Source organism: Phascolarctos cinereus, unplaced genomic scaffold (assembly GCF_003287225.1).
Source record: "Phascolarctos cinereus isolate Bilbo 61053 unplaced genomic scaffold, phaCin_HiC Scaffold_9;HRSCAF=440, whole genome shotgun sequence".
Classification (NCBI taxonomy): Eukaryota; Metazoa; Chordata; class Mammalia; order Diprotodontia; family Phascolarctidae; genus Phascolarctos; species Phascolarctos cinereus.
In genome coordinates this window covers 147,899,180-147,922,931 of record NW_027556402.1, presented here as the reverse complement: position 1 = coordinate 147,922,931, position 23,752 = coordinate 147,899,180, and the positions used below count along the sequence as shown (strand labels likewise).

At 37.6% G+C, this 23,752-nt stretch overlaps 1 protein-coding gene across 16 annotated transcripts in view; it reads left to right on the top strand.

Annotated features, from left to right (window-relative positions):
• SPATA18 (spermatogenesis associated 18) overlaps positions 1–23,752 on the top strand; it is an 80,808-nt gene that overhangs the window by 20,216 nt on the left and 36,840 nt on the right. For 11 of the 16 annotated variants that reach the window (XR_002325253.2, XR_002325260.2, XR_002325250.1 and 8 more), the window contains 9 exons: positions 7,446–7,551; positions 7,688–7,803; positions 8,692–8,810; positions 14,835–14,930; positions 16,036–16,170; positions 18,212–18,452; positions 19,218–19,376; positions 20,257–20,432; positions 22,045–22,168. Coding sequence is in view for 10 of the 16 variants with exons in the window: in XM_020990153.2 (XP_020845812.1) it covers positions 7,446–7,551; positions 7,688–7,803; positions 8,692–8,810; positions 14,835–14,930; positions 16,036–16,170; positions 18,212–18,452; positions 19,218–19,376; positions 20,257–20,432; positions 22,045–22,168 (1,272 nt within the window). In the remaining 6 variants the exon portion in view is untranslated. Of the gene's footprint in view, positions 1–7,445; positions 7,552–7,687; positions 7,804–8,691; positions 8,811–14,834; positions 14,931–16,035; positions 16,171–18,211; positions 18,453–19,217; positions 19,377–20,256; positions 20,433–22,044; positions 22,321–23,752 lie in introns of all 16 variants that reach the window. The other 5 variants (XR_013484109.1, XM_020990138.2, XM_078148625.1 and 2 more) reach the window with 5 other exon arrangements.

Genomic DNA, 23,752 nt, shown 5'->3' with positions numbered 1-23,752 from the left:
TTGTCTTTTGGTACACACTGCACTCCAGCTCTTCTCTTCTGTACTTGAACATAGTGTTTATAAACTCTTTCAAGTTACAATCACCCTTAAAAGGTTGTTTAAAAGGTGTTACTTTTTTAAAAAAATTTATTTATTTTTAGTTTTTAATATTCACTTCCACAAGATATTGAGTTCCAAATTTTCTTCCCATCTCTCCCCTCCTCCATCCCAATGGCGTGCATTCTGAATAGTCCTACCCTCAATTTGTTCTTTCTTTCTATCACACCCTCCCCTCTTCTCTTCCCATTCTATTTTCCTGTAGGGTAGGATCGATTTCTATACCCCATTGCCTGTGTATCTTATTTCTCAGTTGCATGTAAAATCAATTTTTAACATCTGTTTTTAAAACCTTGGGTTCCAAATTCTCTTCCTCCTTCTCCACCCACCCTCACTGAGAAGGCAAGCAATTTGTTATAGTTTATACAGGTGTAGTCATGCAATACTCCTCCATAATAGTCATGTTGTGAAAGACTAACTATATTTCCCTCCATCCTATCCTGCCCCCCATTTATTCTATTCTCTCCTTTCATCCTGTCCTTCCTCAAAAGTTTTTGCTTCTGATTACACCCTCCCCCAATCTGCCCTCCCTTCTATCACCTCCCCCCTTTTACTTTCTCTCTTCTGTTTTCCTGTAGGGTAAGGTAGATTTCCATACCCAACTGAATGTGAATGTTATTCCCTCCTTAAGCCAAATCTGATGAGAGTAAGATTTATCATTCCCTCTCACCTCCCTCCTCTTCCCTTCTGCTTTTTTTTTTGCCTTTTTTATGTGAGATAATTTATCCCAGTCTACCTTTCCCATTCTCCTTCTCCCACAATCCTCTCTCACTCCTTAATTTTATTTTTTAGCTATCATCCCTTCATTTTCAACTCACCCTGTGCCCTCTGTCTACATATTCCCTCCAACTACCCTAATACTGAGAAAGGTCTCATGAGTTACAAATATCTTTCCATGTAGGAATATAAACAGTTCAACTTTGATAAGTCCCTTATGATTTCTCTTTCCTGTCTACCTTTTCATGCTTCTCTTGAGTCTTGTATTTGAAAGTCAAATTTTCTATTCAGTTCTGGTCTTTTCATCAAGAATGCTTGAAAGTCATCTATTTCATTGAATATCCGTTTTCCCCTCTGAAGGATTATACTCAGTTTTGCTGGGTAGGCGATTCTTGGTATTAATTCTAGCTCCTTTGACCTCCAGAACATCATATTCCAAGCCCTCCAATCCCTTTATGTAGAAGCTGCTAAATCTTGTGTTATCCTGGTTGTGTTTCCACAATACTTGAATTGTTTCTTTCTGGCTGCTTGTAGTATTGTCTCCTTCACCTGGGAACTCTGGAATTTGGATATAATATTCCTAGGAGTTTTCCTTTGGGGATCTCTTTCAGGAGGTGATTGGTGGATTCCTTCAATGGGGTTATTTTACCCTCTGGTTCTAGAATATCACAGCAGTTTTCCTTGATAATTTCTTGAAAGATGGTGTCTAGGCTCTTTTTTTGATCATGGCTTTCAGGTAATTTAAAAATTATCTTTCCTGGATCTGTTTCCCAGGTCAGTTGTTTTTCCAATGAGATATTTCACATTATCTTCTATTTTTTTATTTTTTGGTTTTGTTTTTATAATTTATTGAATTCTCATAGAGTCATTAGTTTCTATTTGCTCCATTTTAATTTTTAAGGAATTATTTTCTTCAGTGAGCTTTTGGACCTCCTTTTCCATTTGGTCAGTTCTGCTTTTTAAGATATTCTCCTCCTTATTGGCTTTTTGGACCTTTTTTGCCATTTGGGTTAGTCTATTTTTTAAGGTATTATTTTCTTCAGTTTTTTTTGGGGGGGGTCTCCTTTAGCAAGCTGTTGACTTGTTTTTGATGATTTTTTTGTATCACTCTCATTTCTCTTCCCAATTTTCCCTCTACTTCTCTTATTTGCTTTTCAAAATCCTTTTTGAGCACTTCCATGGCCTGAGACCAATTCATATTTTTCTTGGAAGCTTTGGATGTAGGAGTTTTGACTTTGTGGTCTTCTGGTTGTATGTTTTGAACTTCTTTTTCCCCCAAAGTAAGATTCTATAGTCTGAGTTTTTTTCTACTGCCTGCTCATGTTTCCAGCCAATTATTTGACTTTTAAACTCTTTATTAAGGTATGGCTCTGCTTCCAGTGTGGAGGGTGTGCTGTCTGAAGCTTTGGCGGTTTTGTGTAGCTGTTTTCAGAGATATTTCTAGGGACCTCTAAATTTTCAGTTCTTCCAAGGTAGTATGATCAAAGGAGAGGTGTTTACTCTTTTTCTGGTCTGTGCTGTGGTCTGTGAGTGACCACAAGCACTCTTTTATGCCTTGGAACTGTGAGGAGGATTTTCTCTTCACTGCCACCATAAGCTCTATCTAAGCTAACGCTCTTCCTTGCCCCAGGACCACCACCCAGGACTGTGACCCAGATCCAAGCATAAGCAAAGCAAACAAAGAGATCTCCGCAATCCCCTTCTGATCAGCCACTCAATTCCCCCCACTGTCTATCAGCTGAGAGCTCCAGAAGTAACCATTGCCACTGTGGCTGCCACCCCAGGGCTGTGCTAGAGCAGGGCTGGACTGCGCTCCTCTCTCACCCAGGTCTGGCAGACCTTTCCCACTGACCTTTTAAGTTGTCTTTGGTGTTTGTGGGTTGAGAGATCTGGAAACTGACACAGCTGCCCGTGATTCAGTCCCTTGAGGCCTGGGGTTTGCTGGGAGCCTGCATGGCCCATGCTGAACTGCACTCCTCTCCCAGCTGGTGCAACAGACCTTTCCTATCAACCATCCAGTTGTCTTGGGCTAAAAATTTGATTCATTCCGTCTTTTTGAGGGTTCTGCTGCTCTAGAATTTGTTAAGAGTAATTCTTTTTTTACAGGTATTTGGAGAGGTTTGGGGGAGAGCTCACACAAGTTACTGCTCCTACTCCACCATCTTGGCTCTGCCCCCAAAATGTTACTTCTTAATGTGAATATCAGTTGCCTTTAAGCTAGAGAATTTCAAAGTTCCTCAGGCTGGCTGTCTCTGGGCTTTACAGACTAGGCCGGTCAGTTATTCACTCACCTGGATAATGTGCTGCCCAATCAGAACAGAGCCCAAAGCAAAACAGCTCGTTAGTAAGGCAAATCAGCCTAGCCATCTCTTCCTCTAAAACAAATCAGATGTAGTACCTGTCTTTCTCCTTTTTTTTGCTTTTCCTTCTCAGACAAGAGGGGGTGAAAAGAGGTACCATAAACTTCTGAGAAGCTTTACTTCTCTTAAACTTTAGGTGGCAATGAAGGGCAGTAACTAAAATTTCGGTCTTCATTCAGCCAATCAGAAGTCACTTCGCTAAATCTTTCTATCAGCTGACAGCTCTTGCAATTGGTCTCTTCAAACAGCTTCAAGAAATTGCTTTCCCAACCGCCAGCTGTTTTTTTAACCTCAATAGCTAGGTTCTTTTACTCTTCAGCTTCAGTTTCCTGTCTCTAACATCTATAGCTATCAATGACTTAAATCAAAGCCTCTTGGCTCTCAGCAAATTCACCTTTTACTCAAAAGTAGAAACTTTCTCCTGTGAAATTGATAGTCACTTGAAAATAATATTTCAGGCTTCAAATATTTATAGGATTTCTCATTTTTAATGAAAAATCTTTAGTCATAAGAGTAAATATAATGTATATAGTCTTAAGATTATATACAGATGAGCTGAGGGGACATAATGCTGTGTAGCTAAGTTCCCAATGTGGTCCTCTAACTTGCTTTGTGTCCTTGTACTTCTTTTGTGTCCTGTGTACCTCTTCATCTTATAATTTTCCAATTTTCAATAAATACAAGTAATTTTTCTCTCCCTTTAAACTTTCATGTGGTCACATATGAATGAGGCATAATTGGTTGAAATTATCACTCAAATGGTTCAGAGAAATAAAGGAGAGAATAGAAAAGGGGATGGGGTAGAAAGGCCATTGGAGTTTGGTAATTAGGAGAGGCTTTTCCTCAAAGGCCATACCCAACTGTACTCAGGACTAATCTGTGGAGACTTCATGAAGAATGTCTGATTTCAGGAACCATTTCATCGTGAAATGCCCTGGAAGGCTGGGCTTGCTGGTGGTGCTGGTGGTAGGGTGCAGGCACTTAGTACTTCAGGGACAGGGGGTGCTAGTATGTTCCTCTTTGTGGGCCTTGCGCTTGTTTGACTTCTTAGGAGACAGTTGTTACCTGGTTACTAGAGAAGTCTTCAAATGAAGGAATCCTCTTCTTTGATCCTCCTCTCTCCCCAAGGATAGTGAGTGAATTTCATTGAGAACAGGAACTCAAAAGAGAGGAGACTCCCCAGTGTAGGTTGGCATCATCTCTGGAATTTATGGTCTTACGAAATTGCCTAGAGTACTTAGGGGGTTAAGTGAGTTGCTCTGAATCACACAGCCAGTATGTGTCAGAAGAAGGACTCAAATCCATCTCTTCTTGGCCTCGAGGCCAGCTCTTTTCCCACTGTACCACAATGCCTTTCATTTCCCCAAACTATTATTTTTTTTCCCTTTGGGTTCATTCTTTTTTCTTGTATGTTTTTATATTCATCCTCCATTTGCTTCCATCTTCTTTACTCCATTACTGCCCTTACTTCCATCTTATTTGATGCATTTTTGGAGTCTTAGTTCCATACAAGTCTCTTAAGGAAGCAGATCCTTTTCCCTCCACACAATTGTTTCTCTTTGTCTTTTCAGATTTAATTCCTGAGAACTTTGCATCCTCCTAGGCTAGCCTCACTTACAGAGTTGTACTCCATGGGATCCTACCTAACCTTTCTCTGAACCCTTTGAAACCTATTCTCCTGAGAGAGAAAATGAGTTTCAGCTAATATCTGTATTCCCCTCATTGTTTTTAACTTTCATTTTTATCAATTCCTGGTGGCTGTTAGGCTAATTAATTTTAGAATTATGAATTAGAATTGTGACATTATAGAATATCAGAGTTGAAAAAGCTCTCAGAGCTCTCTAATCTAAAATTCTATCATTTTACATATGAGGAAACTGAGACTGAGAGTTTAAGGGACTTGTAATACGAAATGACAGGAAGGGGTACTAAGTTTCAAATTCCTAGTCTAGTGTTGTTATTGGGTTTTGTCCCCTATAATACAGTATAGGTGATCCTCTCTTATTCTCCAAACTTTCTTTTTTTTTTTTTAAATCATCTATATTTCTCTACTAAGCTTTTGTAACCATTCTTTGTATATTGTGATTGGAAACAAGTGTAGGTGATTGATTGATCAGAGAAGTTCTCTGGTTAACTTTGATAACATAAAAATAAATGTCTGGGGATTTTTGAATGCATCTCTCTCTGAGTCGCAGTCTCTGGGGATTAATTGGCTCCGACTATTGTGGGTTGTACCCATCCCTTTATGCTGGACTTAAAAAAGGAAGTTTCATTGCATAGTCAGCCTTTTTACCTTTTTTTCCCCCCTGGTGCAATCCAGAGAGAGCTGAGACCTGAGAGCAGACTTGGGAAATGGGCACATTTTGGGCATTGGCACAGCCCCTTCCTGTGTCAGGGTCTGACTGACCATTTCCCACCTCAGCCCCATAAACTATAGCTAGTAGGAGCTGGGCCAGTGGTAGAGTAGTAAGAGGCCCTAAAATTTCTGAACCCCAAGTGCCAGCCATGGTGAGGCATTGCAAGTGGTAGTGACAGCGACACATTGCAGTTGCACGTGTTATCAAACATATGATGACTCTAGGAAATGGGTAGTGTTTAGCTAAATGGTGGGAGTCCTTTAAACCCAGGATCCTGGATAAGTCAGGAATTATTTCCTGAATAATTTTGAGTTCCTGGAGAGCTTGGGGCCTAGCTCTCTGGTATAGAGAAGGGGGAATTTATGAGTGTCATTCCAGATGGAAGAGACTTAATCACTCATCCTCTATTAGATGTTAGTGGGTATTTCCAATAGATGTCCCTTCCATCCACTCAATGAGGTTGTTAATACGGATCCTGACTTCTTCTGTAGGGAGATATACTCAGAGTCCTAAGCAAAGACTTCTTGTAACTTCATCAAGTTGATCAAGGAATTTCCTTAATTTATCTCCTTCACAAACCTATGGTATACTAACATAACTTTGATATTTAATTGGCATAACCTTTCACTAATTGCTAAGAGGTGGTGGTGCTAACCTTTGTAGACTTTAATGCTTTAGTACCTTAATGAATCTGGGAGCTCAATGAAGTGGGATACTCCCTCCAAATATACATTGTTGATCCAACTAGTACAGCTTCATTTAAGTTCTCCCACAAATCAGACACAGATCATCCGACATGCTGTTGGCTTTATTCATCTTTTCTCTTCACATTTGTGGACTACAGTGGACTACGGGCTGTCCACTAGTTCTTTGCTGTGTGAACAGCCCATCTTTTTTCTCCTTTGTGCCTATGTCTCATGAGATCCTTTATATGACTTCTACATAATTTCTTGTTTATAATGTGTTGCTCCCTGCTTGTATTTACCATGTGCTTTTCCATCATCCTCTGGGTGGTCTTTAGCTGCATTTTTCTGGAGATGGAATAATGTAGTACTACCCATACTCTGTATACAATACCATCAGTTTTGCTTCTAGTCTTTCCCCCAGAGTGCCTAGTGATTCCTGTGTTTTGTTTTGTTTTTTTTTCCTTTTCTTCATAGTGATTCTTAGGTTAGCATGATCTTAAAGTAAAATACAAACCTATCTCTTTTCCTTTATTGCTTTTCCCTTGACATTTCTCTAGGTAAATTCTTTATCTTTCTTACCTCTTATCACTATCATTTCTGACCAACCCTGTTTTTACATCTTTTCACTCTGTTCCACATTGGGTACACAAGGTAGAAGAATATACAAAAGATCTGTGATTTTGGCACATGTATGAAACTACTGGTGTAGGAATGTGATAAGACAAATTTGCTTGTGGGATATGTCCAAAAATATATATATCTCCATCTGCACTGTCCATCACATCCATCATGTCTTTGATGGAGGTGGATAGCATAGCATGCTTTATCATCAATCCTCTGAAATCATAGCTGGTCATTGCTTTGTTTGTTTTTCAAGTCTCTCAAAGAATAGCAATCTTTTTGAGAAGTTGTTGATAGAGGTAAAAGTATGTTCTACTTTATACCAACAGCATATGAAAGAATGTGAACTAGCAAAACACAGTTTGTGGAATGATTATATTTATGAAAGAATTCTCCGCTTAAAAAAAAAAGATTTTCTGCAACATTCCATTAGGTAGGAAGCTGCCCTTGAAAGCATTTAGATAAAATTCCATTTACACACATTTATTTGGTGCACAACTTTTTCAGAAACACTTCTGTTGTGTAGAATGAGTTATTTATCTGTATCTGGCCTGGAATGATTTTCAGAGTGGAGGACTGTACTTATCCTTGATGGCTTGGCTTTGCAGATGAACTCATGTGATCAAAACTTGAATTGCTGCTGTGAAATAATTGAACTGAATTCCAGAATACAGGGGCAGCTCTTCACAATCTTCAGTCTAACAGCGCAAGAAGGTGAGAAAGAGTTCTGCCTTGTGCATATACATCATGCATCCACTCTCTTTTCTTCCGTTCCACGATTTTCACACATTTATATGAAAATGCATGTCCATGCCTGCAGTCTCACGTCTTAACTTATTTATTCTCCTAGGTGGACATTATGCTGGTGTGGAAACAATCAAATCTCGACTTCTGCCCTGGCTAGGGACTTGCTTCTCCAATTCTTCTATAGGAAAACCCATTGACAACAACTTAAGCCTTTTTCAGGTAGTATATGTTAAAAGATAACCCCCGATTTTCACCATTTTCAAACATTTATTGAGTACTTACTATCAGTTAAATGTTCTAATAGGTTCTGTCAAAGGTTAGCTCAATGCTTGCCATTGCGCTTAGTAAGTGCTTAGCAAATGTTTGTTGAATTGATTGTAATACACAGCCTCCATTCTCAAGTGGATAACAATCTATTTGGCAGACAAGACATATACAGATAGTTCTACCAGGCCTTGTACACTAAGTGCCAAATGAATGGTACAAGGTGTTCTGGGCCTTCAGAAGCTAAGAAGTTGGGTGAATGGAGAAGGCTCCTGCACTTTTGAATGAGAAAAATAAAACCTATTGAAAATTGCCCAGCATATAAAGGCATCTTCCTTTTAGTGACTCAGGAGAGAAGTTCTATAATTACTTATTGCTAGTATAATAGCGAGACAATGCCAATTTTTGCGCAGCTATAGAGCAGGGTGGGAAGAAGGTAATTTTCTTTTCTGAAGAAGAGGCAGTGTGGTTGTCAGTGTGGAAAAGAGGACTATAATTAGTGTTTGGAAACCTGGGTTTGAATCCTGACTCTGACCACTCATTAATTATTTAACAATGGGCAAAGCTCTTAACTTCTCTGACCCTATTTCTTTACTTATTTTATAGGATTTTAATGAAGAAGGTACTTAGTAAACTTCTTAATGCATATTATAAAAGTGAGCTGTGATAATGGTAATGATTATGATTATTACAGCTGTGTTTTTGTGTCTGGGAAAGTAAAGCCTTAGTAACCTTTTTTTCTAAACGGTTCAGACTTTTATAAAAATATGCTACTTTATGCATGATTTTCTGAAAATATTTAATAGGGTTTCAGACAGTTTTTGTGTTTATTTTTCATTGAAGGAGTCACTTGAAAAGGACAGACAGCTACGAGAACTTTCTGCTACCCGGGAACGGGAGATACAGCAGTTAGATTCGGAATTGAATTCAACTCGTGTACAACTCAGCATGGTTCAACAAGAGTAAGAGGAAAATAATTTATCTTTTTTTAAGGGAAAATAATTGGTTTTTCATTCAATAAACTAAAAAAATTTTGCTTTTAATCTTGAAATGAAAATTTTGCCCCATAGTTAATATGGTAATGGAAGCTTTGTAGATAAATAATAAGGTTAAGATGTTTGGGAGATGATGACTTTGAGGTTTAGAATCACTCAATGTTTTCTTAAAATATGATGATCCCAAACACTATAGAACACCTAGGGGAAGTATTTATTCCATTCTTCTTTCCACAGGACTTTTAGCCATCTCTGGGTAAAAGAGGGTAGGGTAAAGACTGTCTTACGAGATTCAGGAGCACTTGGGATTAAAAAATAACACACACAACTGAAGGGTAGGAGTAAGAGATCAGGAATGGAGTGAGATCAAAAGGAAGACATTTATGTAGCATTTATCTAGCAGCTTTGGCCAACTGGAGAACAATGTGATTGAATGATGTGAAATCCTTGAAAAAATGTCAAAATTTTAAAAAGTGTACAGTTTTTAAAAAATCATGTAAGAAAAATTATTTAGGTAGTGTCAACCAAAATTTATCAAATATTTGTAAGATATTGTGGAAAGAGGAAAAGAGAATAGTAGACAGAGCTTAGTCTTAAAGAGTTCATAATTTAATGGGAATGAGGAGACATATATATGAAATATATAAAATTATAATAAAATATGTATGTCTTCCTTTCTATGATAATATCTCTATTATTTATAATGGAATACTTTTTAACAAGTTATAGTTTGTGATAAAAGAGGACATGGTACCCTTATATAAAATTTAAAAACATATATTAGAATATTACTTGAAAAGCCAAATTCGAAACATTTTACAAAAATAACTTCTCCCTTAAAAGATTGATGACTTCTGCAAAGTATGTCTGCAAGCTTGGTTCTGCCAATGAGTGGTAGGTCCACAAGGGGATTAATCAATTAATCAAGCAAGCAGGCAAACACTTATTAAACACCTGTTATGGACCAGGCACTGTACTAGGTACCATAAAGCTTTGAATTAGAAAGAAGATCAGAGAGCAAAAACCATCTTCGGAGCAATGTGGAAGGGGAGAGAGGTGCCCTTAGAAGAAGGGAACACAGGACTTAATTTTAGGATCCTGGGATTACTAGGTCTGATACCAGTGTAGGGTATGGGTGAAAAAGAGACAATCTGTCATCCCCAAGAGCAGAGTCAATTGAGATAATTTTGTTAGGAGAATTTACTTCAGGCGTGCCAATGAGGATAGTAGAGAAATGGGTTGAAGCAAGAAATTTTCTCTGAGCATGTGACATCTCTGCGACCATGTCCAGTGCTAGTCATTTCTCTTATGGCACCTGACTCTTAAAAATTCTCAAAACCTTTGACCTCATCCACTTCTGTGGCAAGTAAAAGATGAAATGACTGAGGAAACAAAGGTTCAAGCTCCTGAGCATGTCAATTTACTTATCTATCTATCTATCTATCTATCTATCTATATCTATCTATCTATCTATCTATCTATCTGTCTGTCTGTCTGTCTGTCTGTCTGTCTGTTTATTTATTTATTTTGTTTTTGTTTTTAGGCAATTGGGGCTAAGTGACTTGCCCAGGGTCACACAGCTAGTAAGTGTCAAGTGTTTGGTCTGAGGCCAAATTTGAACTCAGCTCCTCCTGACTTCAGGGACAGTACACTACCTGCTGTGCCACCTAGCTGCCCCTAGCATGTCAACTTATTAAGCAATGCATGCCAATTGGATAACAAATCGGGTCTAGTCACCTTCCTAAGCTTTGGCAGTGGACCCTGAATACGAGGGAGACAGACTTTTATACATTAAAAACAACCAAATAAGATCATTTAATTAAAAGAAAAAAATTAACCAGGGTACAAAATTTAGATAATCTTATTTCTAATTGGAGGAAAGATTAGGGACTTACCAAGTTGATAAAACATAAAACGTGTATGTGTATATATACACATGGGTGTATACAACTATATGTGTATATATGTATGCACACACACACACACATATACGTAAAGAGATTATAGTTAAAGTCACATTATATATCCAGCCCCAGTATTTCCCCTGAACTTCAGTCCTGCATCATTACTTGCCTACTGCCCTTTTCAAGTTAGAAGTCCTAGAGACATCTCAAACTCAACATGTCCAAAACTGAACTTATGCTTCCTCCAAAACCCTCTCCTTTTCTAAATTTCCCTGTTTCATTTGGATGTACCACCATCCTCACAAGTCTCTCAGGGTCATAACCCCAGCATTAACCTCAACCCCTCCCTTTCCTTCACCCAGTCAGTAGCCAAATCTTGCCATATATCTACCTTCACAACATCTCTCACATTGCTCCACTCACCAGCTAATACCTTAGTTCTCAGCTCCTCCACACCGCTAGCCGAGCTTATTGCAACAGCCTTCTGATTGGTCTCCCTACTGCAGGTTTCTTACCACTATGGTCCATCCTCCATATTGCTGCTAAAGTGATTCTTCCTAAGTGCAAATTTGGCCATGTCACTACACTACTCAATCAACTCCAATGGCTCTCTATTGCCTCAAGGATAACATAAAATTTTTTGTTTAGTTTTAAAAGCCCTTCACAACTTGACCCTAACCTATCTTTCCATCCTCATTGGATGTTATTTCCCCTTCCTTCCTTCACTCTGTGAAGTCTTTGCTCACATCCAATACCTCCCCTCCTGTCTCCTGGCCTTGGCACTGGTTATCCACATGCCTGGAATGTACTTCTTCCTTGCCTCTGTCTCAGAGTCCCTTTCTTCCTTCAAGATGCAGTTCAAGAATCATCTGTCTGAAATTGTTCCTGATTCCCCCAAGTTGGTAGTAGTGCCTTCCCTCTAAATCTACCATATATTTGGCCACTTTATACATACATACATATATGCATACATATGTGTATATATATATATATATATTTTTACATTTGTTTACTTTATATATTTACATATGTACTTCTCTTCTCCCCCATTAGAATATTAAGTTCCTCAGCAGTTGGGGATTATTTCATTCTTTGTACTTATGTCCCCAGTGCTTAGAAAAGTGCCTTGCATATTATAAGTGCATAATAAAAACCGGGGCAGCTGAGTGGCACAGTGGATAAAGTACTGGGCCTGGAGTGAGGAAGACTCATCTTCATGAGTTCAAATCTGGCCTCAGACACTAAAACTGTGTGACCCTGGACATGTCACTTAACCCTGTTTGCCTTAGTTCCTCATCTGTAAAATGAGCTGGAGAAGGACATGGCAAATCACTTTCTTTGCCAAGAAAACCCCAAATGGGGTCATGAAGAGTTGGACACGACTGAAATGACCGAACAACAACAACAAAATGCTTGTCAGGGGTAGAGTTGGCATTTATTTTGCTCAACTCTCTAGTATCTTAACTCAATCTTTTTTTCCTTTGAAATTAATGCTATTTATATACCATCTTCTTTTAATCTTTATACCGATCATATTCTGAGCTCCATAATACTTTCTCCTTCTCAATCTCTTCCTTTCCACTTTGGCCTCATATAGTCAGCCGTAGTTGTCATCATTGGCAATTTCATTATTCATATGGGGGGTTCTTTTATCACATTTTGTCAAATCCTTCAACAATCATGAACCTGTATCATTATTTTACTTTGTTAATTCATAAGGACAGTTTGTCATACTCCTTTAGACATCACTGTCACATGCAACTGCACCATATCCTTTGTGAAACATATATCTGACTATAATCTCCTGTCCTTCCACCTTTCTTACTCCCTCATTCTTCTTAAAATCTACTCTTAGCCCTCTTCCTGACCTTTGATGTTTTGAATTATTCTCTATCTTTCTCTTAGTCCTTTATCCTTTATCCTTTTTTTTTTTGCTTCTTTTCCTACCCAGTCTTAATCTAACGGTCATCCTCTCTCTATCCCTGAATCCTTTTGTGATTCCACTGTTCCTTCTCTGCTAATCCCCATTTTCTTTATTTCTAAACTAAATATTGGTTTAGGAAGTTATGACACTGTGCTGACTCTATTCATTACAAATGTATGCATTCTAACCTCAGTTAGGTCCTTAGGTGCTCCGTGAAAACCCTCATGTTAATTTCTTATGATTTCCCTATCACATTTACCATATCAGCTATTCCAAACCTTTTCTGATCTCCTCAAACCCTGAACTCCATTTGAATTTTCTTCTCTTTCAGAAAATTGCCTTGTCTCCTACTTTACTGAAAAGATGAAGACTACTCAATTACCTTCCTTAACTTCCTTCCTCCATACCTCAAAAAACCCCTATATTTTTGCATATTTTCTCCTCCTTCCTTCTTGTCTTAGAGGATAAATTAGTTACTCCTTCTCCTTACCAAATTTAACCCTTCCCTCTGTGCCTTCAATTCCATCTTCTCCTATTTTCTTTAGGGTCTTGTTCCATATTTTCTCTTTTTAATCTTTAAGATCTTTCTCTTTACTGACTCCTTTTTCTTTATCCACAAACTTTCTCATATCTCTTCTTTCCTCAAAAATGGCCATGTTTCCTTAAAAAATGCTTCCCTTGACAATGCAATTCCCTCAAGCTAACATTTTTTTCTTTGTCCTCTATTTTATTGTACAAATGTAGAAAAAGTAGTCTGGTACCCTCACTACCTTGATTTTCTTCAGCTACTCATTCCTCAACTCCTTGCAATCTGACTTCTGTTCTTAACCAGTCTATTGAAACCGCTATTCAGAAAAGTTGAGATACCAACAGCTTTGCAAATTGAATGCAGTACACAGGAACTATCATAAAGTTTAGTAGAGCTAACATCAAAAGAGGTAACATCAAGATTAAGACTTGGCAAAAGGAGGTCAATTAGAAGGAAGGGGGAGCTAAGAAAAAGTAGCCCTGATTCCCTGTAGTTGATATAAAGGAAGATTTATTAATAAAAAGCTTTTCTACTTATAAATGTTACCCTTTTCATTTTTATTATACCCACTTTGTATTTTCCTCTTATAGTAATTCAGTACTTCAAGGATCTGTGCTATCATGTGGGTTCTGCTGTCAGTGATGCAGATTGCAACCCTTCTGTAACTTAGTAGACGATCTTCAAGAGTTATTGTGGATGAAAAACTCGAACCCAAAGCCAACCTGATGATGAGCCTCTAGACTTAGCAAGGCTGGTCCTCAACAGTACTCCATCACTAGGCCCATGCTCACAGCCTTTGCAGCCTGACCAGGACCTGTCAGGACTTGCAGTCAACTAGAATAGCATTTGAAAACCCAGGGTCCTTTCTATACCATGAAAAAGATTGGAGGAATACTTTACAGGAATTTCCCCTTAAAGCACTCTGTAGAAAATCTTTGTAATTATCTGTAAGGATGAAATGCTGCTTTTATGGAGGAAGTAAGAAAAGGGGGGAAGTGAGGAGAGGAGAAAGATATTGTATTCTCCTCTGGTACCAGGTGGCAACAGAGAACCCAAGAAATAGTCAGAAGATACTGTCAGCAGATAGTGTCTTGCTGACACAAAAGAGAAGCAACATCTACCGTAAAGCAGGGGCCATTATTGGAAACCAACAGGAAACATATAGTTTGAATGTTTAGGAAGATTAGGAAGTTATAGTAGGCATGGGTGAAGTGGACGAAGACCTAGGAATTAGTAAACTGATACATGATGGCCATTTTAAAGTTAGGAACAAAACTATTGGTCAGTAAACAAACCATTGAAACAATTAGAGGGGCAAGATGGAGAGGATTGGACAAATATAATCTTTCTTGTGTGTGCTATATTCTTTTCTTAGTACTAATTGTTACACAGTATTTGGGGGGAAATGGAAGCTCATGTATTTTCTAGTGTGGTTGCTTTTGTTCATCAAAGAATGTTAGTCTGTGTTTGCATAGAAACCTACTATGATATTTTTACTATGAATACAGATGTCTGTTCACAGCTGGGTCTTTTTGTTTCCTGATTCAGTGAATTTTTTGGGGAAGAACTTGTGCTTAATTTGGAAGGTCTACCAATTTTGAAAATCTGTCCTTAGTTACTGATTTCTCTTACAGTCTGGCAGAAACTGAGATGGATCTTGAAGACACCAAGGCCAAATCAGCTACAGCCCTTTTGGCTGCAGAGGATGAAATAATTCATCTAAAGAATCAGTAAGAAAAATTTGCCTCAGCTGTATTTGGTGGTGCCCTGTTGCTTAATCTTTGCCTTGCCAATTCTTGAAGTATATATTTCTGTTCTTCATTATTCTCTTGTCTTATGGAATAATGGTCAATCTTACTAAGCAAATGATAGATTGATAGTAACCTTTAAAAAGGTAAGTTTAATCAGAGCTATGGTTTAGGTGGTTATGTGTCAAACAAAGTAGTTTTTCCCCTTTTCCTTCTATTCCTGAGCTTGAGGTATTGCAGTTTTAGCCCTCAATAACAAATTTAAAGAATAGTTTAAAAAATCTAGATCAGTGATTTCACTGGTATAGAGAAATGGTGATGTGGAAACTCCCTCCAGTGATGCAGATTAGAAACTCTTCTTTGTCTTTCCTCTTAGACAATTTCAGTCTCCCTCTTTGCCACAGGGAAGCTTTCTTTAATCGTTGTTTCATACATTGGCTGATCTGACTTTTCTGATTGTAATGCCTAAGCAGTCCCTTTACATGTTTCCTTCTTGTGTTGCTGTTCTTGAATTGTGGCACTTATGGCTGTAAAATGGCTTCTTTGAAGTTGTTCAAGGTATTTATCCAGATAAGGAAGAGCTCAGTTGAGAAATTTAAAGTCCTTCAATAGTTATCAGTTCATGCCTAACAGATATAAGATTAAAATTCATTCAGGGATAAAATCATGCACTTCTTTCCTCCAGCCTCTTTTTACTGCTTTTGATAAATATTCATAATAAATTTCTGGAGGCCAGACTTTCACAGTGGTGTTCAGTGAAGGCTGGTCTAACCTAGAGTGGAATAGCCAAAACAATGCAATATTCTTTACTCTATACGGGCTTCTAGTTGGCTCCCTGTTCTGAGATGACATCAATCACCTAGGTGAGTATCCTCTGTAGGAAAAAAAAATATCCATTCATTCTGAGTCACAGACATGGCATGGTATTCTGACTCCTGGGTTTCCTTTCACTTCTTACCTTTTGCATTGCTCATCTGCATTTTCATAAAACTTATTATTCAGTAGGGGTCTGATTAGTGGAGCTACTGCTATTGCTAAGCATGCATGCTATTGCTCATTGAATTATTTTTTTTTCTTTGTGTTTAAGACTCAAGTCTCTTCAAGCCCAGGAGGAGTCCCGCCAACGCAGCTTGGATATGATAGCTGACTATGAGCGACAGCTTCGGACTCTGAAGGATGAGATTGCTGTCCTGTCTGCAGAAAAATCTGTTCTCCAGAGCAGGTCTGTGATCCAGCCTGGCACATGCTTCTAAATTGTCCCATTATGGAAAATATTTCAAAATGAAATTTTAATGTTGGAGAGACAACACAGAACTATGGTAGGATCTGAAGTCAAGAGACCTACATTTCAGTTCTGGCTCTTCCATTTATTTGCCATGTGACCTGATGCAAGTACAATCTCTTTGAGTCCCAGGTTCTATTAAATGGGGATAATAATGCTACCTATCTCACAGGGTTGTTGGAAGGAAAGTGCTTTGTAAATTGAAGCACTCTGTAAATTTGGTATTATCTTTATGTCAATGAAATAACTTTTTGTTATCATATTTTATTTGAATTGATGCTAAAGGAGACAAAAATGGCGACTGGCTTTTGGGTAGAAGCATAAGCAAAATTACGTCTTTATAATATTATAGTATTATGTAACTCAAACAACTGTTAGTAAAAGGTTGTCTTTGTCTATATTCTACTAAAAGGTAGAGGAGCACCAAGATCAGTGCAGCATGCTTGCACTAGCCGACCTGGGTCCTAGACTTTGCTGGTATCACAAGGCAGGAGATGTTAGGGAGGCCAATTGCACTACAGTGGGAAGGAGGTAAAGAGAGAAACTGTGTACAGGAGTTTCTTTCCACTTGGGAAAATATATTTTATATGTTTAGGAAGCCTAGGGAGTTAATCACAAAGGCATGGGTGAAGAAGACAAGTGCTGCCTTGGGAATTTTATGCCAACATTGAAGCTAAAGAAATGAGTCAGAGAATTATACTTTGGAAAACTCATGACTTGAAACCAGACTTGAAAGCCTAAATTCATAACGCAAGGAGGCTTTTGTCTGGTGGGTTCCCATTTCCAAAGGTCTTTGGGCAATATAGAGGGACTTTTTGTGGGGCTTAGGGACCCATTCTATAAAAGGGATGATCATTTGGCCATACTTATTGAGAGACCCTATCCCTTCTAGATATAAGCAATTTCTGACCCTGTTTTTGTGTTATATCTTTTCTCCTACATTTAGAAACTTAAACAAAGCTGTTAACTCCTTGGCCTTCATGGCCAAGAGCATTCATGGCTCTTGACTGTCTGTCACTAACCGGTTTTTGTAGCAGGATCAAATACAATTTCAATCCATGACCTCCACACTCCAGACAAACTCCAGACAAACAGGGTACTTACTGAACCATGAATACATCTCAGGTTTTCCTGTCCCCATGCTTTTGCTCATACCTTTTCCCTGCCTAGAACATGTTTCCTTTTCCTTTCCATTACTTCTCTCCATCTACTCCTGTTGAAATTTTCCTTACCCTTCAAGATGTAGCTTAGGTGCTACAAAGCTTGCACCAATCTCTCCCAAACAGGAATTGAGCTTTTCCCCCACAGAACTCTTATAGCACCTTGTTTGTACTTCTTTAATGCAACCATTTTATTTTGTATTATAATCACTTTACATGTCTTTTGTCCCTTAATAATGACAATAACAACTCTCATTTATATAATGTTTTAAGATTCACAAAATACTTTTCCGCACAACAACCCAGGGAAGATATGGAATGCAAGTATTATTATCCCCATTTTACAGATGAGGAAACTGGGGCTCAGAGAGGGTAAGTGCCTTTCTTACAGCCACTGGAAGTCAAACCAGGTGTTCTAACTCTGAGTCCAGTGTTCCTTCCACCACCACCATATTTTCCTACTAAGGGCAAGGACTAGTTCTTCTTTATCTTCTTATTTCCCTCAGTGCTATGTGCCATTAAATAAACATTTAAGAAATATTTGTTGTATTGAATTCAAGTAAAATCAAGTGAAGAGGACATATTGAGGCCCAAGTAAGATAGAGTTATCTTTGGACCATCTTTATTTTTTGACAAACTCCATTCTTCTCCTGGCCCTACACACCTCAGGTTCCTCATCTCTAAAATAAGGGTTTTGGACTTGATGGCCTTTAAGGTCCTTTCCACATCTAAATCTATGTGTAAGGGGAGGGGGCTGGTACCCAGGGCACAATGTGCTGTTGACTAAGAGTTCTCAGATGCTTTTAATGCTTCTTTGACAGACTCTCCAGGAGCCGGTCTCCTAGCCCTGATTCCCAATGCAGCAGGGCTTCCAGTCCCGTTCAAAAAGAGATGACCCTGTCACCTCTAGCCAACAGGCTGAACTCTGTCTCACGCAAAGCTAATCTCCTGGCCCGTTTCACTGATGCATATACTAAAGGCCGAATGGAGGCACAGACCTTACTCAAGAGATACATTGATAAGATGGAAACGGTGCAGAGGATCATCTATATTGCCACAGTGGTAGGACATAAAATTACTGGGGTATAGATGTCTTGCTGACAGTTTTTATATAGTGTGGTATTAATTAACAGTGTTTGGAAAGGCTAGTAGATCATTAATTTATCAAAGATATTCCTTCCTTCCTTCCTACATTCTTTTTATCTCCATGATGTATTATGTTATATTTGCACATGTGTATATATATATATATATACATATATATATATATATGTACACATATGTATAATTCTGTAGACTTTTAGTTCTTTAAGAAACCTGATATTATCTAGTCCAATCCATTCATTATACATATGAGGAAACTGAAACCCAGAAAGATCAAATGGTTTGACCAAAGATACATAGCTAGTTAATAGTAGAACAATATGATTTCCTAATCTTTCTTTATTAATAGTATGATTCTTGTTTGGGTTCACAACATCAGCTACCACTATTAGGCAAATGCTTCTATAAGCTAGATGATTTATTTCTGTCTTCCCATAAACCATATTGCAATGATTGACAAACAAAATTAACTTTAGATTATTGTCAACTGTCTTGAAATCCATTAAATCTCATAGCCTTTTCATTGTGTACTTTTTGATTCAGGGATAGAGGCTTTGTTGAAACCCCTGAAATTTCTTCCTTTCCCAAAACTTCTTTTAAACATCTTGGTTAAGGTCAACAAGAAGACAAAAAAAAATTTTTGTTTTGATTATGGTTGTTTTGTAGCCCCTGCTTTACCATCCCCTTCACTAAGAAGAATATATGGCATTTTTTAATGTGCAGGAGTCTTTCCATGTAGCTAAGATGGCATTCAGACACTTCAAAATACGTGTGAGGAAGACTTTAACACCAGGTCATATTGGGACAGAATCTATTGAGGACGTTGTCACGGATTACATAATTTGTCATCTTGATTTATATGATGTTCAAAGCAGCGTTAATGTAAGTGCTGGAAATTTTTAACAGGATGAATGTACTCTGTTAATGATGTCATTGGCTAGAAGATAATCTATATAACCATAAATTTATCTTATTTTTAAAACACACCTCTGTTTTATTTTATTTTATTTTTGTCTAGACAATGGGGTTAAGTGACTTGCCCAGAGTCACACAGATAGTTAGTGTTATGTATCTGAGGCTGGATTTGAACTCAGGTCCTCCTGAATCCAGGGCCAGTGCTCTATCCATTGCACCACCTAGCTGCCCCCATACCTCTGTTTTTGTCCTTCATTTTTTTTTTAAGGCAACTGGGGTTAAGAGACTTGCCCAGGGTCACACAGATAGTAAGCATACCTCTGTTTTAGAAGAGAGAGGAAGTAAACATCTACTTTATTTGTTGCTATACTTATAACATGTATATATGTATGCATATATACATACATATATATGCATAGTAATAGGTTTGCTAGGTGTTTATTGACTTCTGCTTCCTTCTTTGGAAGTTTTATAGGATTAAATTGAGCATAGTTCATATTCTTAAGATAAGTTTATGAACAAGATCTCCAGTATAGGCAAATCATGCATTTACCTAGGATGGCAAAATAAAGGTAATGGTAAGAAAAAAAGCCACTTATCTGTATTCTCCATTTAGCACTGCGTGATCTGGGTCTGTCACTGTCCTTCCTTCTTTGTTCCCTGCTACGTGAGTAGGTAGTAGTTAAGGTACAGTTTCCATTCTTTTTCTAAATGCATTTTCTTTTTCTCTTCACTGTAGCCCACCCAAGTGGCCTGTTTTTCTGATCTCTCACACATGTCAAAGTTCTAGGAAATCATAATTTCTTGTCACAAGTGAATAATGAGAATAAGGTCTTTTTATTTTCAGGACGTGATTCGTGCCATGAACGTGAACCCCAAGATTTCTTTTCCACCTGAAGTTGAGTTTGCCATTATTAGCTGCTTCATCAAGGAGATATGCTGTATTGCATTTGCAATGCAGACTTTGGATCCTCCCCTAGATATTGCATTTGGTGCTGATGGAGAGATTTTTAATGATTGCAAGTAAGAAAACTTAGGTGCAAAAATAGAATCTAAAAAAGCTAAGAAATATTTCACAAATCAATTAGAGCATATCTTCTGAGCCAATGTGGGGCTGCTGCTCCTAACTTTTGGAAAGTGTTGTTTTGAGTAAAGAACATTGATAAAGGGAGTCAAAAGACATAGATTGACTCTTGGGCTTGTCCCTACCCTTATTACTGTTATTACAGCAATAAGTATAATAATGAATGCTATTATAAACCACTTCACCTTGAATAGAGTTTTTCCCTCAATTACATGGGATTGAATTGTTGTGGTGAAAGTATAACTCATTGGGAGATAGTGTGGATTAATGGGTATCTGATTGAAGTATCTTAGAAGAAATGTGCCACATAAATACACAAATGTATTATTGAATATTTACTGTATCGTTTAGAGCAATGATTCCCAACCTTTCCAAAATTATAATTACCTATTTTAGTTTGATATTCAGTTTCCCTTCCTAAAAGTTCTCTATGATGGGCTTTTCTTTCAAATAAGTAGAAATTAAAGTTAATTTTGTCTTGAACATTTAAAAATCTGAGTTGAACATTTAAATCTTACCCCTCCAGATAAATGGGATCTCTCTAAGTTGTTACTGAACCAGAATTGTCAATCACAGTTCTAGGTCTTTGTTCAGTTTTTAGGATTTTACTAACCCTTAGTGGCTTCTCTAGCCATACATGATCAGAGCTCATGTAAGGGGAGAATAAGTACTCCTTTATGCCACATACAACTTACAGTAAAGATGGATTTCATTGTACCTATTATATCAATTATATCTGTTTTCTAGTTGCTGTCATTGCTACTCCTAGTTTTCAATCAATGTCTAGGTTTCAGATAATTTTTCTTTTGCTTGTTTTGCAAGGCAAAACAATGTAATCTTCTTAATATTAAAAATGTAATCTTCCTCATTCCTTTCCTATAAATCTCTTCTTAGGGAAATTTACAACCCAGAATCATCTACAAACTTCTTAGAATCATAAAATTATGGAACATTCAAATTACAAAGGGATCCCAGAGCCCATGTAGTCCAACATTTCTCCCAGGGTGGAATCCTTGACAGAAGCTTTACCGACTTTTGATTAAATATATCTAGTTGAAAGAAAGCTCCCTGACATGCAAAGTAGACTGTGACTCTATTAGACATATCTGTTAATTAGAAAGTTCTTCTGTATGATGAGCACTTACCAGCTGCTTTATACCTTTCACCCACTGATCTTGGCTCAACCTACATAACCATTCATTTGAACTATTTCTCAATAGATATGCTTTAAAGATTGCTCACCATCCTGGTCATTCTATTGTGTACATGCTCCACTTAATTGTACCTAATAGTACATAATGCCTCATGTCTGGTCCCAGAAGTACAAAACTTACTTACGTTGCTTATTTTTCTTTATCTAGCTAATTAACATAATTATTAATATAATACTGTTATATATTTTATATAATGATTAATATGATGATATTATACGTAAAGCTAAAGTAGAAGTGACTCTGGTGGTGATCCATTATGGATTCATTCCAGTTTCACGTTATTCTCAGCTTATCTTTCTTTACTATGATAAAATTCTCATACATGTGTTTAAAATAGGTATCGCCGCAGCTGTGACTCTGATTTCACGGCTCCCTTGGTCTTCTATCACGTGTGGCCTGCTCTGATGGAGAATGAAAATATCATTATGAAGGGAGAAGCTGTCACCAAGAGAGGGGCTTTTGTACGGTGTCATTGTGGAGTCGCAATTCATCGAATCTGTTTGCGTCACAGATTCATGGCACTTTTTGTACCCAGACGAATTATGTTCCATTGATTCCACAAAGAATTTCATAAAAACAATCATTTTAAAAGGTTTCACGTAAAGGGGAGGAAGTATGTGGTTCAATGGATAGGCTAGAAGACAACTAAGTCTGTTCTTTGGCTCTACCACCGATTCACCATGTTTTCCTGGGCAGCAAGCTTCCTCATCCATGAATGGGAGAAGTAATATTTACCTTCACCCTCTCAGGAATATTGTGAGATTATATAGGCAAAGTCCTTTGACCCATGCTGTAATGGAGACCCTGTGTAGTCCTATTCATTTTTAAATTATCAGTTAATCTTAAGGATTTTGCCCAAATCTTTATATCCCTTAATTCCAAGAAATCTTGAATCTGATCATATTTCCCTCTCCTTTATAGGGAGGAGGTGAGGGCATGAGAATTGAAGCTAGTGTAACTCATGGATTCATTGCCTCCTGTGCACAAGCACTCTGCTCTGTGCATGGCTTTCACACTTGGTCACCAAAATGGGGTTTGATTGGGAGAACCTTGATGGGTTTCATTGGCGGTTGTGAGTGTATGGATATTCTGTATAATGTCCATCATATAGTTTATATCACTGTGCTTCCTGGAAAGCATTGTCAGTTTTGTGGTGGAGAGTAAATTTCTCCTAGTCATTATGTAAGAGCACAAGGGATAGGCTCTGTTTCTATTTTCTTTGTATTGGAGGATGGGGAGGGTAATGACCACAAGTATTTCTGGATATCACGGGGAGAATTAAACCCAATAAGTTTATTGAATAATTTCAATTTTGTAATGAATTAAAGGGAATTTATGAAGCATATTATGGGTAAAATCCCAGTATGTGAATATCATTACAGTGAAGGGTTCTAGATAGCAAAACCATTTCCATGTTTCAGTGAGGCAGAAATAGAAAAGAGGTATTGTTAAACTGGTTGCAATAACCTTTATATATTGAAAGATCCCATACAACAAATGTTCCTTCCAATTCCTGCCTTGTAATAAAGCACCTGTTTGCATTGCAGAAAGAATTAGAGAGCTATTTGATGGTCCTTATGTTCAAATAGCAATAAGTTTTAAAATTCACTTACCTTTCTTACATCAAAGATCAGAACTTGTTACTCTTTAAATTCCTAAAACAAAATGACATTAAACAAATAGATGAAACTTTGAGGAATATGAGATTAGTGGGTTGGAGGATACCACCACCTCCCTTTTTCTTATCAAAAGTATTTTTTTTCCATTTATTAATCAGCTGTATTTCCATATGTTATAGACTGTGAATGTAATTTCTAGTAATTGACTCATTTTAACAAAATTATAGTGACACAAAGAAATTGGATGTCCCTTAGAGTTCTTTGTAATGGGATTTTATCAGAGAAACACTACAACCTGTTACTAAATATAGTATTTGATAATTATAGGAAACAAAATTGGTATAAATTATACTGATGGTCAGTAGTAGAAGACTAGTAACATTGATAACAATTGGATCCAAAGCTATTCCCACACGTAGTGTTAAG